Source organism: Pelophylax lessonae, assembly GCF_965119305.1.
Source record: "Pelophylax lessonae genome assembly, chromosome: 3".
Lineage (NCBI taxonomy): Eukaryota > Metazoa > Chordata > Amphibia > Anura > Ranidae > Pelophylax > Pelophylax lessonae.
In genome coordinates, this window is record NC_138770.1 from 656428373 (window position 1) to 656453514 (window position 25142).

The 25142-nt window shown below is 42.0% G+C and overlaps 1 protein-coding gene across 6 annotated transcripts in view; it reads left to right on the forward strand.

Annotated features, from left to right (window-relative positions):
• Positions 1–25142, forward strand: part of EML6 (EMAP like 6) — a 321021-nt gene that overhangs the window by 239320 nt on the left and 56559 nt on the right. For 3 of the 6 annotated variants that reach the window (XM_082249282.1, XM_082249283.1, XM_082249287.1), the window contains exons 21-28: positions 9015–9156; positions 10729–10881; positions 12439–12570; positions 13123–13211; positions 15862–16038; positions 17634–17835; positions 19495–19621; positions 22671–22778. In XM_082249282.1, the coding sequence (XP_082105408.1) occupies positions 9015–9156; positions 10729–10881; positions 12439–12570; positions 13123–13211; positions 15862–16038; positions 17634–17835; positions 19495–19621; positions 22671–22778 (1130 nt within the window). The remainder of the gene's footprint in view (positions 1–9014; positions 9157–10728; positions 10882–12438; positions 12571–13122; positions 13212–15861; positions 16039–17633; positions 17836–19494; positions 19622–22670; positions 22779–25142) is intronic. The other 3 variants (XM_082249284.1, XM_082249285.1, XM_082249286.1) reach the window with 1 other exon arrangement.

Consider the following 25142-nt stretch of genomic DNA (forward strand, 5'->3'; position numbering starts at 1 on the left):
TGCGAATTCAGCCATACAATCTGTATGGCTGAATTCGCATCGCACAGACATCGCATGTGATTTGCAGAGCAGTGTACTGTGATTCACATGTGATGTCTGTCATCACATATGTGTGAACCAGCTCTAAAAGGTGGAAAAATCGCATTGGTATGCTGGTGCTGTGGTAGCGTACTCGGCTACCTCTGGGGGCGCCCCAGGTTCGATTCCTGGCCAATGCACAAAAAAAAATAAAATAAAAAAAATAAAAGGTGGAAAAATTAATCAAAAACCAATTCTAAATACATTATTTGGCTTGTTTTATAATACCGGGTATATCTTCCAAGCCATTTACAATGCAGGGTGGTATTCTAAAGAGAACAAATGTATTTGCAAAGCTAGGTCATTATAGAGCAAACATCTGGGGTGTAGCCAGGATGACACAATTATATGGAAGAAAATAGCATCATTTTGTACATTGATTAGATCAGTGTAAGCATGTATTGAATAATACATGAAAAGCAGACGCTCTGAGAGGAACAGTAATTATGGTGTTCTGGTAAGCTTGGTGAAGATTTATTATTGCTGAATAAAATCCACAGTGTGGTCACAGAATTAACCTCTTTTTGCCAGACAGAACCGAAATGCCAAACTACTTAGCAGCTTTTTAAGTAATTAATGAACTATGTGGTCTGTATGGAAAGTAATGCAAAAGTGGGCATAAATCCTTTATTTACTTACATAGATATCACATGTTGGCCTTCTTTTTCATTGCAGTCAAATAATGGATTGCAAATAGAAGCAATGTGTCGTGACAGTGGCGGCTGGTGCGTTGGGGGCGCAGGGGCGCCGCCCCCCCCCCCCCCCCCCCCATCCATGCATCCGGCCCCCTAATCTACATGCGAGGCGCCGGACGCATGGAGTTCTATGGGGTTTTTTTTTTTCTGAATCACCTGATTAGAGCCAGAGGCTCTAATAGGCTTCAGAAAAGGGTGGACCTGGGGCGCAGAGCACTGCGCCCTAGCCTACCCATTTGTGTGACAATAGCGAATGAGATTTCGCTATTGTCACAAATTCCTCCTCCTGGCCAATCAGGAAGCGGGTCCGAGACCCGCTTCCTGATTGGCCTGAAAGGCGAACCCATGCCATTGGCCGAGGAGGAGGCAGGAGGACTCGAGGAGACGCGGGGGACTGAGGAGAAGCCGTCGCTGCAGGTAAGTGCACTGGTCTATAAATATATAAAGTGATATCGCGCTACAATAAAGTGCTAATAACAAAAAATTGCTGTTCTATTCGAACAGCAAAAAAAATACTGTGCAGTGCAAATAACAAAAGTTGTCTGGGGATACTATAAAGCTGTTTTTGACCTAGTGGTGAAACACTGGTCAAATTATAAGGTGAGAAGCCATCCATCACTGGTGGTGGGATCGTGAGCACCTGAATGATCCATTGCGGCAGCTGCACTTATTTTGGCACTTTAGAGACTGTTTATTCACTTGAAATCACTTTAATGGACTAGCACCTTGCACTTTTGATTTATCTTTTCAATTGATGCGATTAAGCTGATTTTGACATGTTATTTTAGTGTTCATGCTAAGGAGTCATATGGACACATATGTTTTATGTTGATTGATTTGTTAATTTCTTCAACTCTTTTAATTATTGCACCTTTGCACAGCAACTTTTGTTATTTGCACTGCACAGTATTTTTTGCTGTTCGAATAGAACAGCAATTTTTTGTTATTAGCACTTTATTATAGCACGATATCACTTTATATATTTATTGATTTTATGTGTAGTGATTCACCACTTTGATATTGCAGCCACAATATTTTTTGATACTTAAATACTTTATTTATTTAGTTGCGCTGATATACATTACACCTTTTTAAGTGCACTGGTCTCTCTGCATTGAAGGGGGCACGCTGGTCACTCTGCATTGATGGGGGCACGCTGGTCACTCTGCATTGATGGGGGCATGCTGGTCACTCTGCATTGATGGGGGCATGCTGGTCACTCTGCATTGATGGGGGCATGCTATTCACTCTGCATTGATGGGGGCACGCTGGCCACTCTGCATTGATGGGGGCATGCTGGTCACTCTGCATTGATGGGGGCATGCTGGTCACTCTGTATTGAAAAGGGGCACGCTGGTCACTCTGCATTGAAAGGGGGCACACTATACCTTGATTACTGAAGGCCCCTTTCACACTTTTGCGACCTCAGTCACGCAATTTTTTACAGCGTTTTTTGCCGCAAAGCAATGCCTATTACATTTTTCTGGTTGCGCCCCCCCCCCCCCCCCCCCAAAAATTTTTTTTGAGCACCAGCTACCACTGGTGTCGTCATTGAGTTCTTGATGAAAGAGGGGTGCAGACTGTCCTACATCCACAGAAGGCTACAGAATGTTTACGGAGATGGTGACAAGGGTCACCAATTACAAGACATTGCTCTTGTCGATGGTGTCATCTCGGTAAACATTCTGTAGCCTTCTGTGGATGTCAAATAGTCTGCATCCCTACTTCTTCAGGAACTCAGAGATGGTACGATAATTCACCTGCAATGAAAAGAAGCAGGCCAGCATGTGAAATTTTGAATTACCTATGTAAGTTCAAATAAAAAAAAAAAAAAAAATTTGTGCTCACTTTTACATTACTTTCAGCACAGCCTTTGTTCATCATTCTAACACTGCATAACATTTCAACAAGCAGAAAGGATTGGCAATGTGACCATGATACTGCTGCGCTGCATTGTTTATTTAGAAGAAGTTATAATGATACTAAAGTCTTTTTTTTTTTTAGTTAAAAATAACAAACATGTTATACTTACCTGCCCTGTGAAGTGGTTTTGCACAGAGCAGCCCGGATCCTCCTATCCTCGGGTCCCTCTACAGTGATCCTGTACCCTTCCTCCTGTTGAGTGCCCCCACAGCAAGCAGCTTGCTATGGTGGAACCCGAGCTGAGCCACAGCTCTATGTGTCCATGGTGACATGGAGTCGCAGCCTGGCCCGCCCCCTATCCCTCCTCATTGGCTGACTGACCTTGATTGACAGCAGCAGGAGTCAATAGCATCACGCTGCTCTCTTAGCCAATGAGAAGGGGAGTCCCAGGCAGCCGAGACACTCCTGCAACATTGCTGGATCTAGATGGACCTCAGGTATGTAAGAGGGGCTGAGGGGGGCTTCTGCACACAGAAGAATGCATTCAGATAAAAAACCTTTCTGACTTTAGAGCAGTGGTTCTCAACTCCGGTCCTCGGGACCCACTAACAGGCCAGATTTTAAGTATTACCTTGGGAAGATGCAGACTAGAATATTGCAATTACTGAGCAGCAAATGAGATCATCTGTGATGTAATTTAGTTATCTTGCAAACCTGGCCTGTTGGTGGGTCCCGAGGACTGGAGTTGAGAACCGCTGCTTTAGAACCACTTTAAAGTGTCACTAAACCCACATAATAAAAAATAATAACTAAAAGGTGTATTATGTGCTGTTCATACTTAGTCACTATGGGATTTGTTTTCTGTATTCTGAAAAAACCTGGTTGATCCTGCTGTTCTCTATCTCCACCTTCTGTCCATGTCCCAAATTCAGCTAGTGATTTTGCAGCTATGGTAGCAACTCTGTACATGCTCCGTTTTCAGTGTGTTTCTATGCTGAGTATTTCCTCCCTATCACATCTGAGCAGCTCATGTGACTATAGAGTCACATATGTGGGTGTATACACAGTGGTAAATGACAGCCCGCTCCCTCCCTCCTCCTCCATGCTCACTAACCAGCTAAACACAGTGGGGGGTGGAATATTACATGTAGATTAATGGAGGCTTCACCTCCCTCTTATTCTAGGACACAGGCTGTGGGGTGTGACAAAGCCTGTGACTGGCAGAAATCCACCCACACCATGTTATTGCCAAAAAATAATAAAGATTTAATTTCAAATGTATATTTGTATGACAATTTATTTTAAACTGTTTATTGATATTAATTTATTTTTACTCTGTATTACAAAAGCTATTTTTTTTTTTGTTTTTTATTTTGAACATATGACTAGCAGCAGAGGACTAGAAGCTCCTCCTGCTTATGTTTCCCTGCAGACAGGCTGGGAAAGAGCTGGGTCATGTGACAGCTGGATATCGATTAGGAAAAAGGTATCGATTGGGGAAAAAAAATGTTTTTATTAAAATAATTACAGTGCCATCATGCACATACAGAAATAAAATGGACAATGTAAATTAAGCAGTGTGTGCTTAGTATAACTTTAAGTTAATTTGAAGCAACTATAAAACTGGCATCATTTTACTGCTGCATTGCAGATTTTTTCCAGGAAACTTAATTCTATTAAAGCCAGTCACCTCAATTTTCCAATTGCTGCTAGATTCAACATGCTTTTGTGCTTCTGATTAGGTTTGTTGCCTATTGTCACATAATTCCATGCTTTCCAACTGAAAATCTTGGTACTTAAAAAAAGACTTGAGCTACAAGGACACATTTAACAATCATAAACGTTCTTGAGGACTAAAAGGAAATTGATTTGTTGTTCCCCTCTCATCACCTAGAAGGAAGTTTACACTTGTTCTTGTCAACTCTTAAATGCTTCCAAGGAGGGGCAGATTTCACACCCCTGTTATTGTAGGTAGGGCATCCTCAAGTAGATGTTTTTTTCCAAAAATCACATGCCAGGGTTCATCAACACTAAAGAGTGAAATATCTGGCCCACCAGCTTGCAAATTTCCATGTAAGAAAAAGACGACCTCCAAAGGTTGAGTCCAGTTTTTTTATCACCCTCTGTGCAGATCCAAAGGGTCTAATTGATGCAAACAGTTTTAGGCTCAGTAACATTAAAAAAACTTAGGAATACAACTTACTGCTAAAATAACCGATTTATATTCAGCTAACTTCCCTCCGTTACTGAAACAGGTTACCGAATTGTTAACACAATGGTCCTCTATCTCCTTATTCTTAATAGGCAAAATAAATGTAATCAAGATGGCTTTTTTTACCCAAATTCTTATACCTTTTTAGAGTTTTGCCCATTTCAGTACCATCCAATTTCTCACGATTTATTCAGCTTAAAATGATCTCCTTTATCTGGGGCACAGCTAAACCATGTACCTCTAAATCCACTCTTTGTCCTCCACATCAATGTGGAGGCTTAGGTCTCCCCAATATTACTGCCTATTATCATGCAACTCACCTTGCACATTTACCTAAATGCCATGCAGTAAAGGAGGTTCCGCTATGGGTAGTGTAGCGAGGTGCCGGTAAAACCGGTCCAAATGGCAGGGAAAGTGGTTGATGGGAATCTATGTTCCTCCACGGATTCTTAGGTTTTTTTTTTTATAACCCTGCCTGGATTTCCTCTAATTCCTTTAATGGGTGGAGTGGAGCTAATCTATTTATATTATATAAATTTGTATCCGCATCTTCTTTACGCTCTTTTCCTATTCTATGTGAAACTTATGGACTTCCCCAATCGTTATTATTCTGCTATTTACAGATTAAACATTTTTTCCAACCATTCCTACAATCAGGCACTCTGTTTTCTCAGCTGTCACATTTTAAGCATATAGTAATTATGTCCCACATATCAGAGGACTTGTTTTAATTCCTTATAAACAAATTCTAGCTAGTTTTGATATATGCCCCCCTCCCTATGTTTCTAAATGGGAATAAGATCTAAACCGCTCATTCAATGATACTGAATAGTCCAGTATATGCTTAGCCACTAAATCGGCTTCCTCTAATGTTGTTGCTGTAGAAACAAATTATAAGATGTTTTTGTTTTCTCATTGTTATTTAGTTCCTGCTAGGATAGTGAAATACGCTCCTGATTACCCTGCAGCTTGTTTTTTCAACTGTTCATATCCTGGCATCCAACTCCATATACAGTGGGCTTGTCCAATTTTAACCCAACATTTTGGAAGGCAGTTTTTGATTTAGCTTCTAAAATGTTCAAAACATACATAAAACCTAATCCTGCTATAACTCTTTAGAATCTAAAACCAGATGGGATTACGCTGAATCAATTTTGCCTCCTTTTACAGCTCTTAACAGCCACAAAACAAACCATAGCTAAGGCATGGAAAACTCAAAATGTGATTGTAGCCAAAAATATTCACAGAACCAATAGAGCCCTTGTCCTTTCTAAAATTGGAGTGATCGGATCTGCAAATTTGAAAAACTTTGGTTACCTTGGGTTAAACATTCCAGACTTTGATGATACTTTACTATTGCCATGGTAATAATATTAAATTTACCCTTTCATCACCCTTCATTCAGTTGAAGCCACACTACCTCTATCAAATTTACCCTTTACTCCCAATGTATTTTTCCCCTTTTATTTACTTCTTCTATTCTCTTACTTCTTTTTCATGACCCTTTCCCTTTTATCAGTTATGTGGTACTCAAAGGGTTGTTCTCCAGATCCATTAAAATTTACTTTTGCTTTACTGATTTATTAATCACTTTGTTTTTAAACTAGATCGACAGTCAACAATCTACCTTTCTCTTTCTTTTCAATTATTTGACATTTGACTTTGATGCCCCGTTCACACTGGGGCGACGCTACTTTGCCGGGCGACCTCGGAGCGGCCGGCACGAACTTCATAACATTGAAGTCTATGCAGGTCGCTCCGGGTCGCCCCAAAGAAGCTCCGGACCCTTTTTCTAAGTCGGAGCGACTTGTGTCGCTCCTATTAGAACGGGTCGGCAGCTTCTCTTTGGAAGGCGACCTACAGCGACCTGTCAGGCGACCAGGTCGCCTGACAGGTCGCCCCAGTGTGAACGGGGGCTTACGGTCTATTTGATGCTTATATAGTGCGATATTGCATTTCAATTTTTATTTTTCTCTTTCCAATTGAAGTAATTTGTTTGTTACCCTTTGAATATGTACCACAATCCATGTAAAATTCAGGTTGTTCTCTTTTATTTTATTCAAAACAATAAACAAATTTGACAAGGAAAAAACTGGGTCTTTAAAGTCCATCTATAGTCAAAAAATGTAAATCTAAAATCCTTTTCCCCTGTAAATGTCATCCCGCATTATTTGTTTTTTTCAGATCACATCTTTTTATTGAGAAAATAAAGCTTATGAAAAACAAATTAAATCCTAGTTATACAACAGAAAAAACAATAAAAAAGTCCCTAACCCTCCCCTCCCATCCCCTGGGTCCCTAAACAGCAGATACCAAAACCCCAATACAGAGGCAGACACAACCGCCAACTAGCGTCCTGTGGTATTCCAAAATCAATGGCATCCTTTGCATGGAGGAATTGACTACCACCCTAAACAACACAGAGGAAACTTTTTGGGAGAGGTGGAGACACTTGGCATAATTTTACTTGCACTGATGACTACTTACAGGCTCTATCCCAATCCAAGTCAGCCATCGTACATTCCACCTGAATGCCACACCTTAGTTTGCGGGCCTTGAGGGGTGTGTGGCCCATGGACACTGACCCTCTGGTTTTATTTTCTCCTTTCCTCTCTACCCCTTACTTGCTTCTCTTCCCCCCCACCCCCCTACTATCTGTTAGCCTACATACCTCATCTGTGACTTCAGACTGACCATACTTAGATCCTACATGCAGTTGGTACAATTGGATCAAAGATGTTTTCTTCTTTGTTTGGTTTATTTTACTTTTACTGATACTTGTTCTTGTGCAGTGCATAACTACCACAAGACCAGTTATGGGTTCGAGTCTTAGCCAAGTTATGTTCTGCTCTTGATCTAGGTTAAGCCAGGCTTGCCTAACTGAGCATTATTTCTGGATATATGGCTCAAGTTGAGTGTAATGATTTTCGCTTTCTTTTTTACTTGTTTTGCTCAGCTTTGTTCTTTGTTTTTTTTTTTTTTTTTTTAATTTTTAAAATATTTTTGTATTTAATGGCTAGTTACAACTTTGTTATTGTGCCGTGAGTTCCACATATTGTTTATAATATGCAAAGCCATTATTAAAGAATAAAAAAAAAAACATTACAACTGTCAGCAATACAGTGAAAAGAACAATTGGTGTATGCCGTACAAAATGTTCCTGTTCACAGCAAGACAGTATACTGAACAAACTTATGACAATAAATCAATATATGATCCTCTGTGCAACCCTCTTAGCTTGAAATCATTTATTTGTCGGTACAACCAGCATTGTGTGTATAAGGCATGTAAAATTAATGTTAGTGGTCTGTGAGGGATGAGCTGAGAGCAGGAAAGGAGCTTGAGGGCAAAGTGAGTGTAGGGAAGGAGGTGGCATTTAGGAAGAGAGAGGTGGGAATGGGAGATGTGACCCAAAGGGCCCCTAGGGGTTGTTTTTTATTAAAGTGGAACCTACACTTATCCCCCCCCTCCGGTGCTACCTTTTGGGGGGAGTGGGTACCTGTTTTTGACAGGTATCCTGTTCCCAATCCCGTCGGACCGTGCCGTGGCGAGGTACGTCACCAGTTCCGCCCCCCTCCTCCTCCTCCCTCCTCCGCTGCCAGGCCAGTAAGAGAGCACAGCGTGTTTCGCGCATGTGCAGTAGGCAACCGGCTGTGAAGCCGCAAGGCTTCACTGCTGGGTTCCCTTACTGAGAAAGGTGGCGGCAGCACCCAACAGCCGATGGAAATATCGGCTGGGGTGCCGACATCGCTGGATTCCAGGACAGGTAAGTGTCCTAATATTAAAAGTCAGCAGCTACAGTATGTGTAGCTGCTGATTTCATTTTTGGAGGGGTGGGGCAGGAGGGGGGGGCAGAACTCCGCTAGGAAGAAAATTGAGTAGTAAGTAGAGTGTAGAAAGAAGAATAGAAACAACAATAAAGGAAAGGGGGAAAAAACTTAACAAGAAAAGAAAAAAATTAAGGTGAGATATGCCCCCCACCTACCACCTTGGATAGACGGGCGCCCATTATTTCTTTGTATTTGTCTGCGAATTGAAACTGAATGGGTTGTTATATATTTAAAATGCCCATCATGATGATCAGTAAATGTAGATCCTTCTTGTGACTGAAGCATAGTGCTGGCTGTTTTGTTAAAAAACATTTTTTTTTTTTTTTCTTTTGACAGGGACATATGGAAGGAGAGGTTTGGGGTCTGGCAACCCACCCACAGCTGCCTATAAGTGCCACAGTGAGTGATGACAAAACTCTCCGGATCTGGGAACTCTCCTCCCAACACCGCATGCTGGCTGTGCGGAAACTGAAAAAGGGTGAGAGTCATATCCTATAACATTGGGAGCACACTGTCCTTTTCAATGCCTGCTTTAAATAGTTATTAAAGTGTATGACTGGGCAAAATTTAAAAATACAAAGATTTCGAATACATCCATAGTCGTGCGCACAGGGTGTCCCTGGGCGATTTCCTCCCCCCCCCCCCCCCCCCTGCTTACTGGAGCCCTTGTTTCCCCCTGCAGTGCTGCCAGCTTCCCTCCTCTCTTCTCCCGCTGGCTGACACGGGGGATGTTTCAGGATGGAGAATGGGGGAAGGGGCCAGTAAGTATTTAATTTCCTGGCCCCTTCCTTTTCTGAATGTACACAGTGTGTGATCTGTATCGATCGCTTCTGTTTTCATTTTTAACTGAAGCTTGTGAATGAACAGGAAGCCTCTCAGCACAGAGCACTTCCCATTTGTCCACTATCCAGTGCAGCTGAGGCTGCAGAGAAAGAGACTAGGGAATCAGTCCTCAATCCCTTTCTCTGTCTCAAAAGTGAGACATTGGAGGTCTGTTTAGATCCCTGATATTTCATCAATGTCCCCAAACAGGCTCCTAAAAAAATATGAAAAATAAATATTAATAAAAATAATATTGTAAAAAATAATAAAAATTAAAAACTACTGACACGGTCCACTGTCCTACTGACACCAACTCTGCTCTTTTGACACTGTCCACTAGCCTATGGACACCAAACTCTGCTCTACTGACACTGTCCATTGCTTTGCTGATATACACGTACAGTATTTGTGTTTGTGCTCTGGGGTGCACACCCTAATGCAATAGGCTGCGCCCACCAATGAATACATCTCTGCGATACTTGCACATTTTTCCTCTTTAAAAGAACCAAACATTTCCTGATGATCAGCCCGAAATCCAGAAATCTGCTAACTTCCTATAATTAAATGACAATTCCTAGCCTCTCCTCAGCATAAGTGGGAGGTGTTCTGTAGTCTAGGAGGCATTTTTCTGCACTTGCAGCATCTTTAAAGAAATAAAACATTGGAAAAATGTGTTCAGATGGGTTTGCATGTTCTGAACAAGCAGTAAAAGCACTTTAAAACAGTCCCTTATTCCACTGTGTAGCTAAAGGCGTTGTGGAGAAATGTATCACAACAGAGGCAATGAAATATTAGTTTTTTACTTGCAGTATACCTTTCTGTTGCATCAGAATCTCGGCAACCTGTCAGCCTTCTAAAGTAAACACACAGCAGGTGTTTCTAAATGGTTGGAAACTAACTGACACCCAACTTTAGTTATTGTGATCCTTGAAGAAGATTAACTTCAAAGTACATGCAGCTGAAGAGATTAGGAATAGCTTGTTTTAAAGCTCTTTTACTGCTTGTGAGGATTATGTAAAAAATGTATTATCTATAGTTTGACACAGGTGGACTGTAAAGAAAAGCTCCATCGAATGTAAGTTTAAACATTGGTGTAATGCAATGCTCCCAACAAGAATGCCCAAATCTTACTTAGGTGGCGTCGGTTTAGTGGAAATATGGATAATAAAATAGTTTTTTTAGCTTTGTGGTTTAGTTGCTTCAGCTGCTAACATATGTTTTGTCTCAGGTGGACGATGCTGTGCCTTTTCTCCAGATGGGAAAGCCTTAGCTGTAGGCTTGAATGACGGCAGCTTTATGGTGGTCAATGCTGACACTCTTGAAGACATGGTGTCCTTTCATCACCGGAAGGAAATGATAGCTGATATAAAGTTTTCACCAGGTATTATTATTTGTTAGCAAACCCTAAATGTATTTGGATCACAGCTATTATAAAAATTATGACTTTAGGCAATTTGATTATTTAAAGGAGAAATACAATCTTTTGGCTGTACTTCTCCTGTAGATCACAGGAGTGCAGTTCGCTGTCGGCTGACACCCCAGAGCCGGTCCAGACTGTGGAAAGGTCACAACAATATGGTCGGGATCTGCCCACAACCCTGGACCGGCATGTGGCTCAGGCTCTCAGCGAGCCGCTGAGAGCCTGAGCCAGCCACTCCTGCCCCCTCCATAGCCCAGCGCTCCAGTGAGTGTGGGAGGTTGGGGGGCAGAGCGATGTCTGACAGTCACCAACTCTCTGCTCACGGAGCTGTAAGAACCGAGCGATCAGCCGTCTTTGATCGCTCGGTTCTCAATCTTGGAGCCGATGCAGCAATGGACTGATGCTGCATCCACCTAGGTAAGTATGATTCCTATAAAAAAAAAAAAAGAAGAAAAAAGACCTGAACTTTTCTTTAAAGCAGAATTCCAGGCAAATAGCTAGATACATATTTCAAAAACATAAATGTTTGCTCTTATACCTGCCAAATAATTTGCAGTCGTGTACATCCAATCTTGTGATGCCTCCAGTTTTTTTAAGTGTTTTTGAGGGAGCAAGGAAAAAAATAACTTTCTGGGCAGGATATCTCTTTGGCCTGTTGCTACTCAGGAAAAGTTTATATATAGCCTCTCTAAGGGCTCAATCACACGGACAAACTGATCCATATGCCCTTGCGCCCAAGTGGCACAGGTATTCCATGTAGGAAGCCTGTTGAAATCAGTGACAGGCAGTTGGCTCTATGGACCTGCATGAACCTCCACGTGCGTCTCAGAGTACATCTGTGTGGGTCCAATGTATGGATCAGAAAGCATACAAAGAAGAAACCACGCCTGGCTGAATTCCCTGGGGAGGTGAGTAATCGGTGGACTGGCTAATGCTGCCTTCCTTACACTCAACTGCAGCATGAGATAAAGTAGCCAGCAACTCATCCTCTCGATGCGAATGTCTTTATTAATTCAGGTAGAGTACAGAAATACAGAGGTTTACGCGTTTCAGCCCACAGCCTAAGGCTGCAGGCAGAAATGTGCAGAGCATGCCAACTCTTATATCTCCATGAATGAAGCAGCCATTGGCTTAAAATGTTTAGAAGGTGAGGCAGCTATTTTGGGAACACCCAGTTGAGCAACATAGCCTACCAGCATGTCTTTGAAGTGTGGGAGAAAACTTGAGAACCAGGAGGAAACCCAAGAAAGCTCAAGGAAGATATGCAAACTCCATGCAAATAGTGTCCTGGTTGGGATATGAGCTGAAAAATCTAGAAATGTAGTGTTTCAAGACAGATGTGCTAACCACTAAGCCACTGTGTCACCCACATGTTAAAGGACAGAACGACAGAACAGTATATTAGTGTGGACCTATACAAGGTAATATGCAGGTTCAGTGGAGATATAACTTTCAACCTGTAATGAGCTTTCTTTTTGTTTTTAACTTTTTTGCTTTTAATGTTTCATTTTTTTGTAGATGCTGGAAAGTATCTGGCTGTGGCATCACATGATAATTTTGTGGATATCTATAATGTACTAACAAGTAAAAGAGTTGGAATCTGCAAAGGTGCCTCCAGCTATATCACACACATTGACTGGGATTCCAGAGGTAAAATATGGATTTATTTAGAGGCATTGTTCACGGGTTATGCACCTTGAGGTGTCTGTAATTCAAGTTAAGAGATGTTATATAAAATTTGTTTGGAGACAGTATTGCATGACTGAGTATTTGTCATTCAAAGTATGACAGTTCTGAAATCTGAAAAATGGTCTGGACGGGAAGGAGGCTTAACATGGTCAAGTGGTTGCTATGCCTATCCAGATAGATTAAAATGTACTATAGATTTAAGGAATAATGCATTTGTGAGATCCAGAATTTGTCCAGCAAAAACTAAGCCCCACCTCCAAAATAATTCAAACCACAGAAAGGTTCTGCCAGCTCTGGTGTCTGCGCTGTTTTTGCCCATTTTCTAGCTACTGTAAGGAGAATTGGTTGTGGAAGAGTGTTTTGTAATTTACAGTGATGTTCTTAGGAGCTGAGAGAGGACATGTGCAAAATTAACCTCCTAAAAATGTTTTGGAAATTACTCTTGAAACACTTTTTACTTTTATATGCTCTGACAGCTAATAATGTATCTTTTTTTCCCCAAAAAAAATAAAGGTAAATTGCTGCAAGTTAATACTGGTGCCAAAGAACAGTTATTTTTTGAAGCTCCCAGAGGAAAAAGATACGTCATTAAATCTGCAGAGGTATTTATTTTCCTTCGCTGTCTCATTAGAATTGTTGCTAAAGCTGGCCATACCCAGGCAGATAGGTAGACAATTAATGGAAAAGATCTGAGAACTCTACTATTTAATACATTGGTTGGGAGCTTCTTTTTTTCTTACAATTCTGCACACAGAGAACACACATTTTTCAGTGTTTGAGTCAGTGCTGTATTTTGGCCTAGGCCAACAAGGCCCAAGCCTAGGGCGGCACTTTGCAGGGGGGCAGCAAAAAAGCCACCCCCCCTCCACCTGAGACTCTATTGGCCACTGGTTGCTAGAACCGCCTCTCTCACCAGCCTCTCTCTCACCCCCCCCCCTCTCTCTCTCTCTCTCTCTCTCTCTCACCCCTCTCTCTTTCTCTATCATCCCCCTCTCTCTCATCCCCCCCTCTCTCTCATCCCCCCCTCTCTCTCATCCCCCCTCTCTCTCATCCCCCCTCTCTCTCTCATCCCCCCTCTCTCTCTCATCCCCCCTCTCTCTCTCATCCCCCCTCTCTCTTATCCCCACACTCTCTCATCCCCTTCTCTCTCTCATCCCCCCTCTCTCATCTCCCCCTCTTTCTCTCTCTCTCTCTCATCCCCCCTCTCTCTCTCTCACCCCCTCTCTTTTGACCCCCCCTCTCTCCCTCCCTCACCCACCCCCTCTCTCTCTCCCTTCCTCCCTCCCTCCCTTGCCCACCCCCCCTCTCTCTCTCTCATCCCCCCTCTCTCTCTTCCTCCCTCACCCCCCTCTCTTTCTCCCTCACCCACCCCCCCTCTCTCTCCCTTCCTCCCTTCCTTGCCCACCCCCCCCCTCTCTCTCTATCTCTCACCCCCCTCTCTCTCTCCCACCCCCTCTCACCCCCCGTCTCGTGAGATCTCTGGGGTTCATGCTTGTAGTCCTTCAATTTTGGAGGGAGACACATCCGTTAAAAAACGAGTGGGGCAAATTTACATAATGGGGGGGGGGGTGCCCAATTTTAGTCTTGCCTAGGGCAGCACAAAACCAAAATATACCACTGGTTTGAGTAATGCCTACAGCAGCTTCTTGAGGCTGCCCTTTAGCCTCGTGTCAGAAATGGTAGTAAATCTGATCTGCACTCTGCACATGCATTGCCAACTTTAATATCTTTCTTTCCCATAAATAAAGCTGGCCATACACTGAGCAAACTTTGTCCGTTTTCTGAGGAACCAAATAAAATTTGAGTAGTGGGTGGCTATAGCTGTGTTTTTGGTGTAATGACCTGTATTTGGCAAACCAAGTAAAAACAATTGTTTCTAAAACACAATGCAGTGCAATGTATTTAAATCACATCAACGCATGTTGCCATATTAACACATGAATTACATGGTAAATATTCCTTGAAGGCTAAAAATCCTAAATTCATCTCCCCTGCCAGGGTTAGACCGTGGCATGAGGCTGAACTGGGTGCACAGCATACCCCTTGTTTAGAGATCTCTCTCTCCCTTGGTAAATGTTGTACCCCACGCCCCTCTTGTGGGTAGCAGGGTGGGGGATGGAGATAGCACAGTTATTGCTCTCTACCACCTGGCACGAGACCTAAATTTTTTTCTTTCTTTTCACTTCCTATTTTTTTCTTTTTCCTCTCATATTTTTCTCCTCTCTCCCTTTTATTTGGTCACCCCTGAGGGACTAGGTGGGTTAAAGGGGGGGGGGTGATCTGGGACTTTTTGGGGGAGTTTCCCTTCTTCTGTTGTTCTGACATGGTCCTCTTCTTGAACCTATGTGTCTTAAGCCCCGTACACACGATCAGATTACCGAACGATTATGTTGTCCTTTTTTTGTGGCATGCTAGTCTGATGTGGAAAGTGAAGAGGTTATTTTCATACGAATTTTCCCGTACGACAGAATTCTACTTCAGAAGTGATGTCATGTGCTGGATTGCTTTGTATGTGTTCTTTCGTCTCTGAGCATGTCTAGTCTTGCTCTTAAGATTTTTTTCCGTCGAAATCTGTACTAATGAGACGAAAATTGGACGTTGTTTTGACGGACGACAAAAATTATATAGCCTGCACATCAGGATTTTGTCAGCCGAAAAGTCAAAGTCGGCTGTCGAAAGCACCATACTAACAATCCGAAAATCGACAGATCGGTCGTCGGACGAATTTTCCTTACAGATTTTCTTATCGTGTGTATGGGCCTTTAGGCTGGTCCCAGGTGGTCCAGCTGTTTGACTGCCCTTAATGTATCCTTTGATATGATTGTGCCTGTTATTGTTTCTCTTTTGTATTTTGACAAAACATCCAATAAATATAATATGAAAAAAGAAAAAAAAAGTTCTAATCTTTGGAATCTCTCTAATATTTTTTGATAAATTAGTCCTACGCTGAAAAAATCATAAACTCACCTGGAATCATTACGACACTCACTTGGCTATTAGAAAAAAGCATTGGACTCCCCTATATGTAATGCATCATATTATGGCCAATGTTATAGTCTGTTTCAGCTGTTTGTGACTAGTTCTGAAGCCAGATAAATTTTATTTTTAAAGTGCAAAGCTATAAATATAAAATATTCCTTGTCATAAAGGTATGAAGTTAACAAACTGTAACTGTTCTTTCTTTTTGCCTTGATTCACTGATTTATATGTTGCTTTCATCTCCCCTATCTAACCATATACTACGCTGTACAGATTGAACGAATAGAGTGGCACACATGGACTTGTGTCCTCGGTCCTACGTGTGAAGGGATCTGGCCGGCGCACAGTGATGTGACAGATGTGAACTCTGCATCTCTTACCAAAGACAGGAAATCTTTAGCAACTGGGGATGATTTTGGATTTGTGAAATTGTTTTCCTACCCAGTAAAGGTAGATATACCTTCATTTTTCAAATGACTACTCTTCATATCAGTGTTTTTTTGTTGTTGTGTTCTTTTCTTTCAAACAGTGCAGTGAACTGTGATGATATATAAAGCCAGTAAACCATTTCAACTTTCAGCAATTTAGAGCTGTCAGATCAGTTCGCTATGGGGCTGGTTTATAACGAAGAGAGGACATTGCTACCGGCTCGTGGGGAGGTGCAGTGGCAGTAAACTATCAAGTCCAGTTGTAGAAAACAGAACTTTATTGAAATTGAAATTCAGCAATGCATAACAAGCCCGGTGGGAAGGCAACCCGACTGGGCGCACTCACAGAACATACATCGATGAGTAGTGGCAGCAGGTATGCTGACAGAATCTGTCTCGAGTAGTGGAATGCTGCCTGGCCTGTCTGTACCCAAATGGGAAGGATTCTAGGAAGGATGGCCTGTCCCTGCACTTTCCCTACTCAGGGAAACCTTCCCTACTCTGGAACTTTCCCTCACTTTCCCTACTCTAGAACTTTCCCCTGATGCTAAGCACTGTCCCTGTTAGACAGGTGACCTGTCCCTACTCTACCCACACCTGAAATGTGCACCAAACGCAGAAGCCAGGGTCCTAAATAGACTATATAGCAACAGAGGAAATATGGGAGCGCTTCAGGTTAAGGCTATCCAGCAAAGTATATATATATATATATATATATATATATATATATATATATATATATATATATATCCTGAATGTGTGACACTCCACACGAAGAGAGTAAAAAAAAAAACACAATTTTATTGTTCAGTTAAAATCAACAACCAATCAAGAGTTAAAACGGCACTGCCTTTTGCCTTTAACTGAACAATAAAACAGTTTTTTTTAACTCTTTGTGTGGAGTGTCACATATTCAGGATATACACATACATATACATATATACTTTGCTAGATAGCCTTAACGTGAAGCACTCCCTCTTTCCTCTGTTGCTATACTGACTCCACTCTGATCCCAGGAGTTTCCAAGAAGCAGCTGAGGTGTTTGTACAGTTTACCATTGATTTGAAGTACACTGGATACATGTTCTTTTTCTGTTGCATAAATAGACTATGCCTGACCCAAAATGGTCACCAAGCTCACATGGAATGCCTGCATCCAGTGGGATGCTGCCTCTCTGTGACCGAGGCTCCTCTCAACTTCCTCCTCCACCTGCATTGCCGCCACAGATGATACCTGCAGTGGAGAAAATGGACTGCACCTGCCTACACTCTTTCTGTTCTATACCACTAGGTTGCATAAATGTTGGTAAAGTGAGTTCTCTCTGCCTAACACAGGAGGGAGATCTTCATGATTGGAAGGACATTTGTCATTTGAAGTTGACTCCCCCCCCCCCCCCCATTCAAAAGGGCAGTTCCGAGTCTAGAAGCTAGTAGAGCACCAAGCACATTTCTAAAGCAATTGTAAATGTGTAGCATCTTTTTTTTTAATCTTAAGCAACAGTATGGTCAAAGAATTTTACATCTTGGTAGATTTATCATTGCCCAAGAGAACGGCAAGTTAGCAGCAGGATGTCTCCCCTTGTATGACTTCATTCCATTTGTGTTTCTGATTTTTCAGGGTCGTGATGCAAGGTTCAAAAAGTATATTGGCCATAGCGCACATGTGACCAATGTCAGATGGTTGTATGATGATTCCACCTTGCTGACTGTGGGGGGAGCAGATACAGCACTGATGATCTGGACGAGAGAGGCTTTTGGAAATCTAGAGAACAAACCTGTGGATAGTGAAGAGTCAGACACTGATGCTGAAGAGGATGGAGGTAGGAATGAGCAATACTGATAATCAAATGAGCAATTTCCTTTTTTGACAGGGTTTATTGAAACTCCCAGGGGATATGCCAGCCTGTATATTATAGTTGTTAGCACCAAAATACATATTATACTCTACTTTACCAGAGTATATACTGTAGAGTACATTAAAAAAAAAAAAACTTAATATACGTAACCGCTGCCCTGATATTTCAGTATGGGGGCTAGTTTGGAATCCATAATTTACACTTCAGAGATGCCTGCACACATGGCCAGACACTCTGATAAGATCTTTGGCAGTTCTAAAACCCAGGAAGCCTTTTATGCAAACAGCAAATAAACCTTAAGATGAGGCAAGATTAATCACTTTTATATACTAGAACTGCTTGATCTTTTTGAATTCTACTGAGCTCTTCAAGGGATCTGACTTAATGTGCATTAGCTCTTCTAGGTACTAGCTGTGCATGGTTACGTGCAGTTTAGGCAGTAGCGTAGCATGAGTGGGGCCACAGCGGCGGTTGCCCTGGGCACAAAATTTAATTAAAAAAAAAAAATGTAGTAATAAAGTATTTTTGCATCAAAAAGTCTGCCCAGCTAGAAGTCATCAGAGGGCTCCTCCTGGGCCAGGTGTGGCCAGTGTATAGACAGCAGCATTGCAACAATGACATGATAGCAATGGACCAGATTGGATCAGAAATTCCATTGCAGAGGGTGGGAGCGGGGGGATGGGGACCTTCCCTCTCTTACTTGGCTTTACTGGTTTAGGCAGTGGCTTGGGTAATCGTATCGTCTCTGGACAGGCAGCGATATTCAGGCACATGGCGATGATAGAGGAGATTGTCAGAGCCGTGTCCTGAGGATAAGGAAGTAGAGGGAGGGAAGTAGAGGGAGGAGCCAGTGTTGTCACCTTTCTGATCCACTCATGCACCCTCCGTCTGCCTGCCTGTACTGCACTGTGTGTGGCTGACACAAGACAGGAACTTAGGGGAGGAATTCCTCGCTGTCACTGTACCAAATCTATATCTTTTTCATTTACTGCAGGGGTCTCCATACTTTCTAAAGAAAGAGCTAGTTTACTGGCGTTCAGACTTTGGAGGGGCCGGATTGTGACCAGTGGGAGTAAACAATGTCCCATCTTTGGTATTAAGGGCAGAATTAGTACCCCATCATTGATGTCAGAGGGAGAAATAGTGCCAGATTGTTGGCGACAGTGGAAGGAACTCTGTCCCATGGTTGGTGTCAGTGAGTGAAATGGTGCCCTATTGTTTGTGTCAGTGGCAGGAATAATGCCTCAAAGACCAGATAAAGGCAAGCGAAAGGCTGCATCCTGCCCCTGGGCCACAGTTTGGAAACCACTGATTTACTGTATATACTTCCCAGTCAATAGGGACTAGCTACATCTTGTATATTCTGGTGGAAGGGGCTCAACAGTCCACAGGTTAGGGGGCGCAATACTTGCCTTACCCCAAGCCCTGGGAACCCACGACCCACATTTGTAACCTGTGTAATTTACAGTCTTCAATTGCATGCGATTGGTTTGAAGATATTATCCTTAATCAATATATTGTTCCTTAAATTGTTTTACTTTTTTTACTTTTATACCTTACTTGATAATCTATGTGTATATTGGATTTATAATGAGAACTTTTTTTTCTCACTTTTCTACCTAGGTTATGACAGTGATGTGGCGAAAGAGAAAGCTATTGATTATACCACTAAAATTTATGCTGTTAGTATCCGAGAAATGGAAGGAACAAAGCCCCACCATCAAATAAAAGAAGCTTCAGTGGAGGAAAGGTACATTCCAGTGCTGATACAAGGTGTGGGTGATCTCTGCATCACATGCAAATACTCTTAAAAGATAATTCTGTTTAATATTACATTTTACTGTTGGGTAGAATTTGGTGATTTTAATAAAAACTACAGTTTTTCAGTAGTGAGATCAGCCATAATTAGGTCATATGACATCTTTACAACCATTGCCATTTTGCCGTTCTCTAATTAATGTAAAACCCTGAGGTCAAGCCAACACAGTGGAGGTCTTCTGCCATATTTAGCATGCCAACAATAAAGAGGACGGTGTTAGCCTTCCAGCTGTTTGATCTCATCACAGAAATCTTACACCAGGGTTAGACCTGATTGTGTCTTTCGAAGCTGAACTCTGGCAAGTTTATATTTCCCCATGTAGTGGGCTGTGCCCCCACTGCATGGGTTAAATGCCCTTTTTTTGTCTAGGGGTTCGGAAAGCTGAGATTTACTTACCTAATCCTTTGATCCTCCCAGCAAAAGACTGGTCCCTTCGGCTCCTGCCCCCCCCCCCCCCCACTATCCAGGTGTCTTGTTTAGTGGAATGTTCCTGACGTCATTATGCCCAAAGACCGGCTACAGTCTACCCCTGAACATGGGGTAGAGCCATTTTTCAAACCATTGGGTAAGTATAGGCTCTGTGTTCACCCCTAGACGAAACGAACAGTCAACACATGCATGCACAGCCCCACTGCATGGGGGGAAAACCTTTTTTAAACTGGAGTTCAGTTTTAAGACACTTAGTTATACCCAACTCTAAACTTTTAATACTTGGTGGAATTATCTTTTAAGGAGGATGAGGTTTTAAATTGATTATATTTGAATGAAATCAGTTACCTAGCACTTCTCAGACATTAAACACAAGTGAATTGTCACCATGTATGCAGAAAATAATACATTGTTATGCATTTTTAGAGAAAGGTGTCTGAGTTTATTCTATTTTAAATCATAAAGGTTGTTGAGGATATGTGCTTATAGCTAAAAAGTGTTACATACAAAAGGTAACCGCATTGTGGAAGACAAAGATTCCTGCGATAACAGACTGGCACATTTTATTAACATAACCATAAACATCATCAATAACCGTACATCTAAAAATGACACTCAGGATCAAGCTGAGTTGAGTTTTATTGCTTATGTCAGATTAGATGTAGTTGAGATCTTGATAATGTCTCCCAGCTGAATGGAGGGAGTACAATTCATGATCATTCAGGAAACCACCCATTGACCATTTCATGCTAGCTTTTATCATGTAGGAAGCAGTCCATTCAAAACTATGCCGGCCATAGATGGATCAGTTTTTTGGCCAGTATGATTAAAATTCAAGTATTTAAAATTACACATGAATGAATAAGTGAAATCTCTTCAAAGAATAACCTTTTCAAGAGTCTTTGACTGTTTATATTGTTCATGAAAAGCAAACCAGCAAGTCAGCATAATCTATGTATTCTTTTTGAAGGTGTTTGACAGCAACAAAGTGGAGGGTTTTTTTTCGTTTTGGTTTTCAACTCTGAAGCCTCTCACATCATCTTTAACTCCATTAGTTTTATAAGGGTTCAGATAGAATAAAATTGTCTACATGGAAGTGGACCAGGTCAACAAACATTTATTTTGACCTGGGTTGGCCATCTAACTTATTTCAAGCATCCAGAATGTGTGGAGAATGGTAGAAGTGGTTAGACTAAGGCTTGCCCATAGATGATTCATTTTTTTTTCGAACAGCCCTCTGATCGGACTCCCCCATCCATACAAGTGAGGTGGATGGAGGAATCCTCGCTGCTGTGCTATTGTATTTAACAGTGTGGACTCCTCCGCTGACAGAATACATTGACCAGCGCTGCAGACGCTGATAGAATAAAAGCTTTCCAACAGTCCCGCTCAACAGAAGTCAATCGTCCTATCGACTTCTGTCAAGCAGGCACAGCCATAGATGGGTTGTAATTTGGCTGGTTGCTGCAGAAACTGTCCAGATTTCAAACCAAAATCAAAGCATTCCTTGTACGACCGTATATCACATTCCAACCTCTCATTTTTTCAGCAGGCATTCTCTCAAAGGTGGCTTTTAAATAGTCAGGTTATCAACAGAGTAGGTATAACACAACATTTATTGGTTGTTGATTGGCCCATGTATAGGCACTGTAGGTGGCAGAGAATAAAAGACCACATGACCTTTAAGGTACCCTAGACACAAAATGGTTTCTCACTGGCTCATATTTATGAAACGTTCAGACATCCCTGTCCAACTAACCTGTGGGGAATATTTAAAGGCAGGTGGAAAAAAAAAAAAAGCTTTCATGATCAACTTTGTTCTTGCACAGATAATCCAATGCTAGAGCTATAACTCTGTAGCTGCCTGCTGCTGCCCCATCCCCTCTCCATAGATTTCGACTGCATGCTTGCCAGGCTGAGCATGGAAATCTGTGCGGCTGATCCTTTTATACTCTGCCTGCTGGAGGTTGAATCATGGCGGCACATCTACCATCTTTTTATATGTACAGGCAACTAGACTCAAATGGCGATGGATAAAAGTTCTCATTACGTTTTATATTGCTCATTTTTCTGCAACTGAAAAAAGATGGTGACCGAAGACATCAGTGGCAGTAATGCATGTTAAGGTTACTGAAAGGACCCCTAAAATGTATAGTCTAAAATAAAAATAGCAGATAATCTTTTTCAATCCATCAGAAATACCCAGCAGAATTCAAATATTGTAAGTAATGAAAGTTTCTATATGGTGCATTATAATTGGAGCACATGCAAATGTTATCTTCCTTTGAATTGGCTAAAGGATTATTCCATCTATGGCTAGCATTGGACTGTTAATGCCTTCCCATAGTGCCTTCATCCTTCTTAAGAAATCCCCCTATTAGCGAAAAAGCATTTTAATCAGTGCAAGTGTCACTCTTGTTATGTCAGTGAAAGATCAATCACAGAAGAAAAGTTGTGTACTCCTTTCTTCTGTCTCCCTCTATATCTTGTCTTCTTTTCTCTTTTTCTGTCTTCCTCCCCTTTCTTTTTCTGTCCTTTCTATGGGCATTAGGTTCAGATACCAATGTAACCTGCCAAAATCAGGTGATAATTTTGGTGTTTGCGAGTATTTTGACCCCTGCTCATCTCTAATCTCTATGATCATGCAATTTCTGAGAAGGTAAGTATTTTGCATGGATTCACAACTGTGAATCATGTGCTTCCTTGCACGTGGCATCCAAAAAGATGCAAAAGCTTTGAACTCTAGAATGCAATATGACTGCGAGATGTTGCATTTCACCAGTACATGCATATTCACCACCCCCCCTAAGCTAACCACCAACTCTTCCTCTCTCCATGTTGTTATCTTGTGGCTTTCCTATGCACCAAGCAGGGAATCGTGCATTAAGTCGCTGTACTTCCCCAGATATCTGAACTGTTATGTTTGTACAGGGCTAGGTCTTTGGATAGCCATTAATTCATTAAATGCGAACACAAAAATGACTTTCGTGTTGTTTTTGTATGCTATTGAACATATTCCAGCAAAGGTTACTATGGCTCAGATTATGTTAAATTAACTTTTTACTAAAAAATCGAACATACGCAAGTGCAGCTTTATGGCAGCACAGATATGTGCAGAATTTGTTAAAGGTTTTACCCAGGTGAATCTCTGGGACATAATTTCAACTGTATGTTGATTTGGTTTGTGGGGAAAGGGGAACAGGGTAGGCGAGCCTGCACAGTACATGACAAAGACATCACTTTGACTTACACAGGATCTAGCTCTGTATAGGAGGTGTGAATCAAATGTCACTTCTGATCTGAACTGTTGGATTGGCTCTTCAGGGGTATGATATGTTCTTAAGGGCTTGTCTAGTGTTCCAAAAACCCAAACCATTTTCCTGGTAAGTGTATGTGCAGCTAAAAACCTGCACCCAAAGCATGCGGCACTGCACCTCAAATAATCTCCATGGGCGTCTAGTGTGCCATCGCAAAAAAGCCGGTCTCCCCTTGAATAGGAGCTGCACACTAAATATTGCTGCTACTAACGCCAGAGAGCTCCTCTTTTACCAGGCAAAAAGTGTTCCTCTTTAAAGTTGACTTAACATCTGCTGAGGCTCCTTTCCCTAAACACAATCCTAATAGTGCAGGTTTTAGGCATAGATGAATAAGAGCTGCACATCAATCACATGGACAGCCAAACAACTAGTATTGTTAAAATGAGAGATCACCAAAGCCAGCCTCTATATTCTTTCAGGATAGGTTTCTTTTAAAGACTGCTACAAATTGCTATGTGCATTTTTTTTTCAAGTAGACCTACACTATATTGTCCAAAGTATTTGGACGCCTGCCTTTACACACACATGAACTTTAATGGCATCCCTGTCTTAGTCCCTAGGGTTCAGTATTAAGTTGGCCCCCCCATTGCAGCTATAACAGCTTCAACTCTTCTGGGATGGCTATCCACAAGGTTTAGGAGTGTGTCTATGGGAATGTTTGACCATTCTTCCAGAAGCGCATTTGTGAGTTGTTGGACGAGAAGGCCTGGCTCGCAGTCATCCCAAATTTATTCTATTGGGTTGAGGTCAGGACTCTGTGCAGGCCAGTCAAGGTCCTCCACTCCAGACTCACTCATCCATGTCTTTATGGACCTTGCTTTGTGCACTGGTGTGCAGTCATGTTGGAACAGGATGGGGCCATCTCCAAACTGTTCCCACAAAGTTGGGAGCATGATACATGTCTTGGTATGCTGACGACTTAAGAGTTCCCTTCACTGGTTCCCTTCACATGGGGCCAAGCCATACCCCTAAAAAAACAACCCCACACCATAATCCCCCTTCACCAAATGATTTGGACCAGGGCACAAAGCAAGGTCCATAAAGACATGGATGAGCGAGTGTGGGGTGGAGGACTGGCCTGCACCTCAACCTGATAGAACACCTTTGGGATGAATTTGAGCCAGACCTTCTCGTCCACATCAGTGCCTGACCACACTAATATGCTTCTGAAAGAATGTCCAAACATTCCCATAGACACACTCCTAAACCTTGTGGACAGCCTTCCCAGAAGAGTTGAAGCTGTTAAAGCTGCAAAGGATGGGCCAACTCAGTATTGAACCCTACGGACTAAGACTGCATGTAAAGGCAGGCATCCCATTACTTTTGACAATAACATGTATACTGAAACAATTCCCCTCCTCTACTCATGATTATCTTGCCTCCTGAATGTCTTTATTAATCAAAATGGTGCCTTTCCTACAGAAAACGTTGCATTTGGCAACAGTGCTGGCCATGTTACCAGGAGCATGAGGCAAACTGTCCATAAATACTAAATGTTAACTTATGGCAGCGTCAGCCAAGCAGCAGCTCTGCCTAAACTTCAATCCTCTCCTACCGTAGATATTATGTTATCTGAAGTCCAGCATCTAGTCACATAGACAACACTAGAGGAAGCCTTATGCACCTTTAGGTCTGCAGGACAAATTGGAATGTAAGCAATTCCTATATCACCAGCCTATAGGCACCCGACAGTCAGTCTTTTCCCA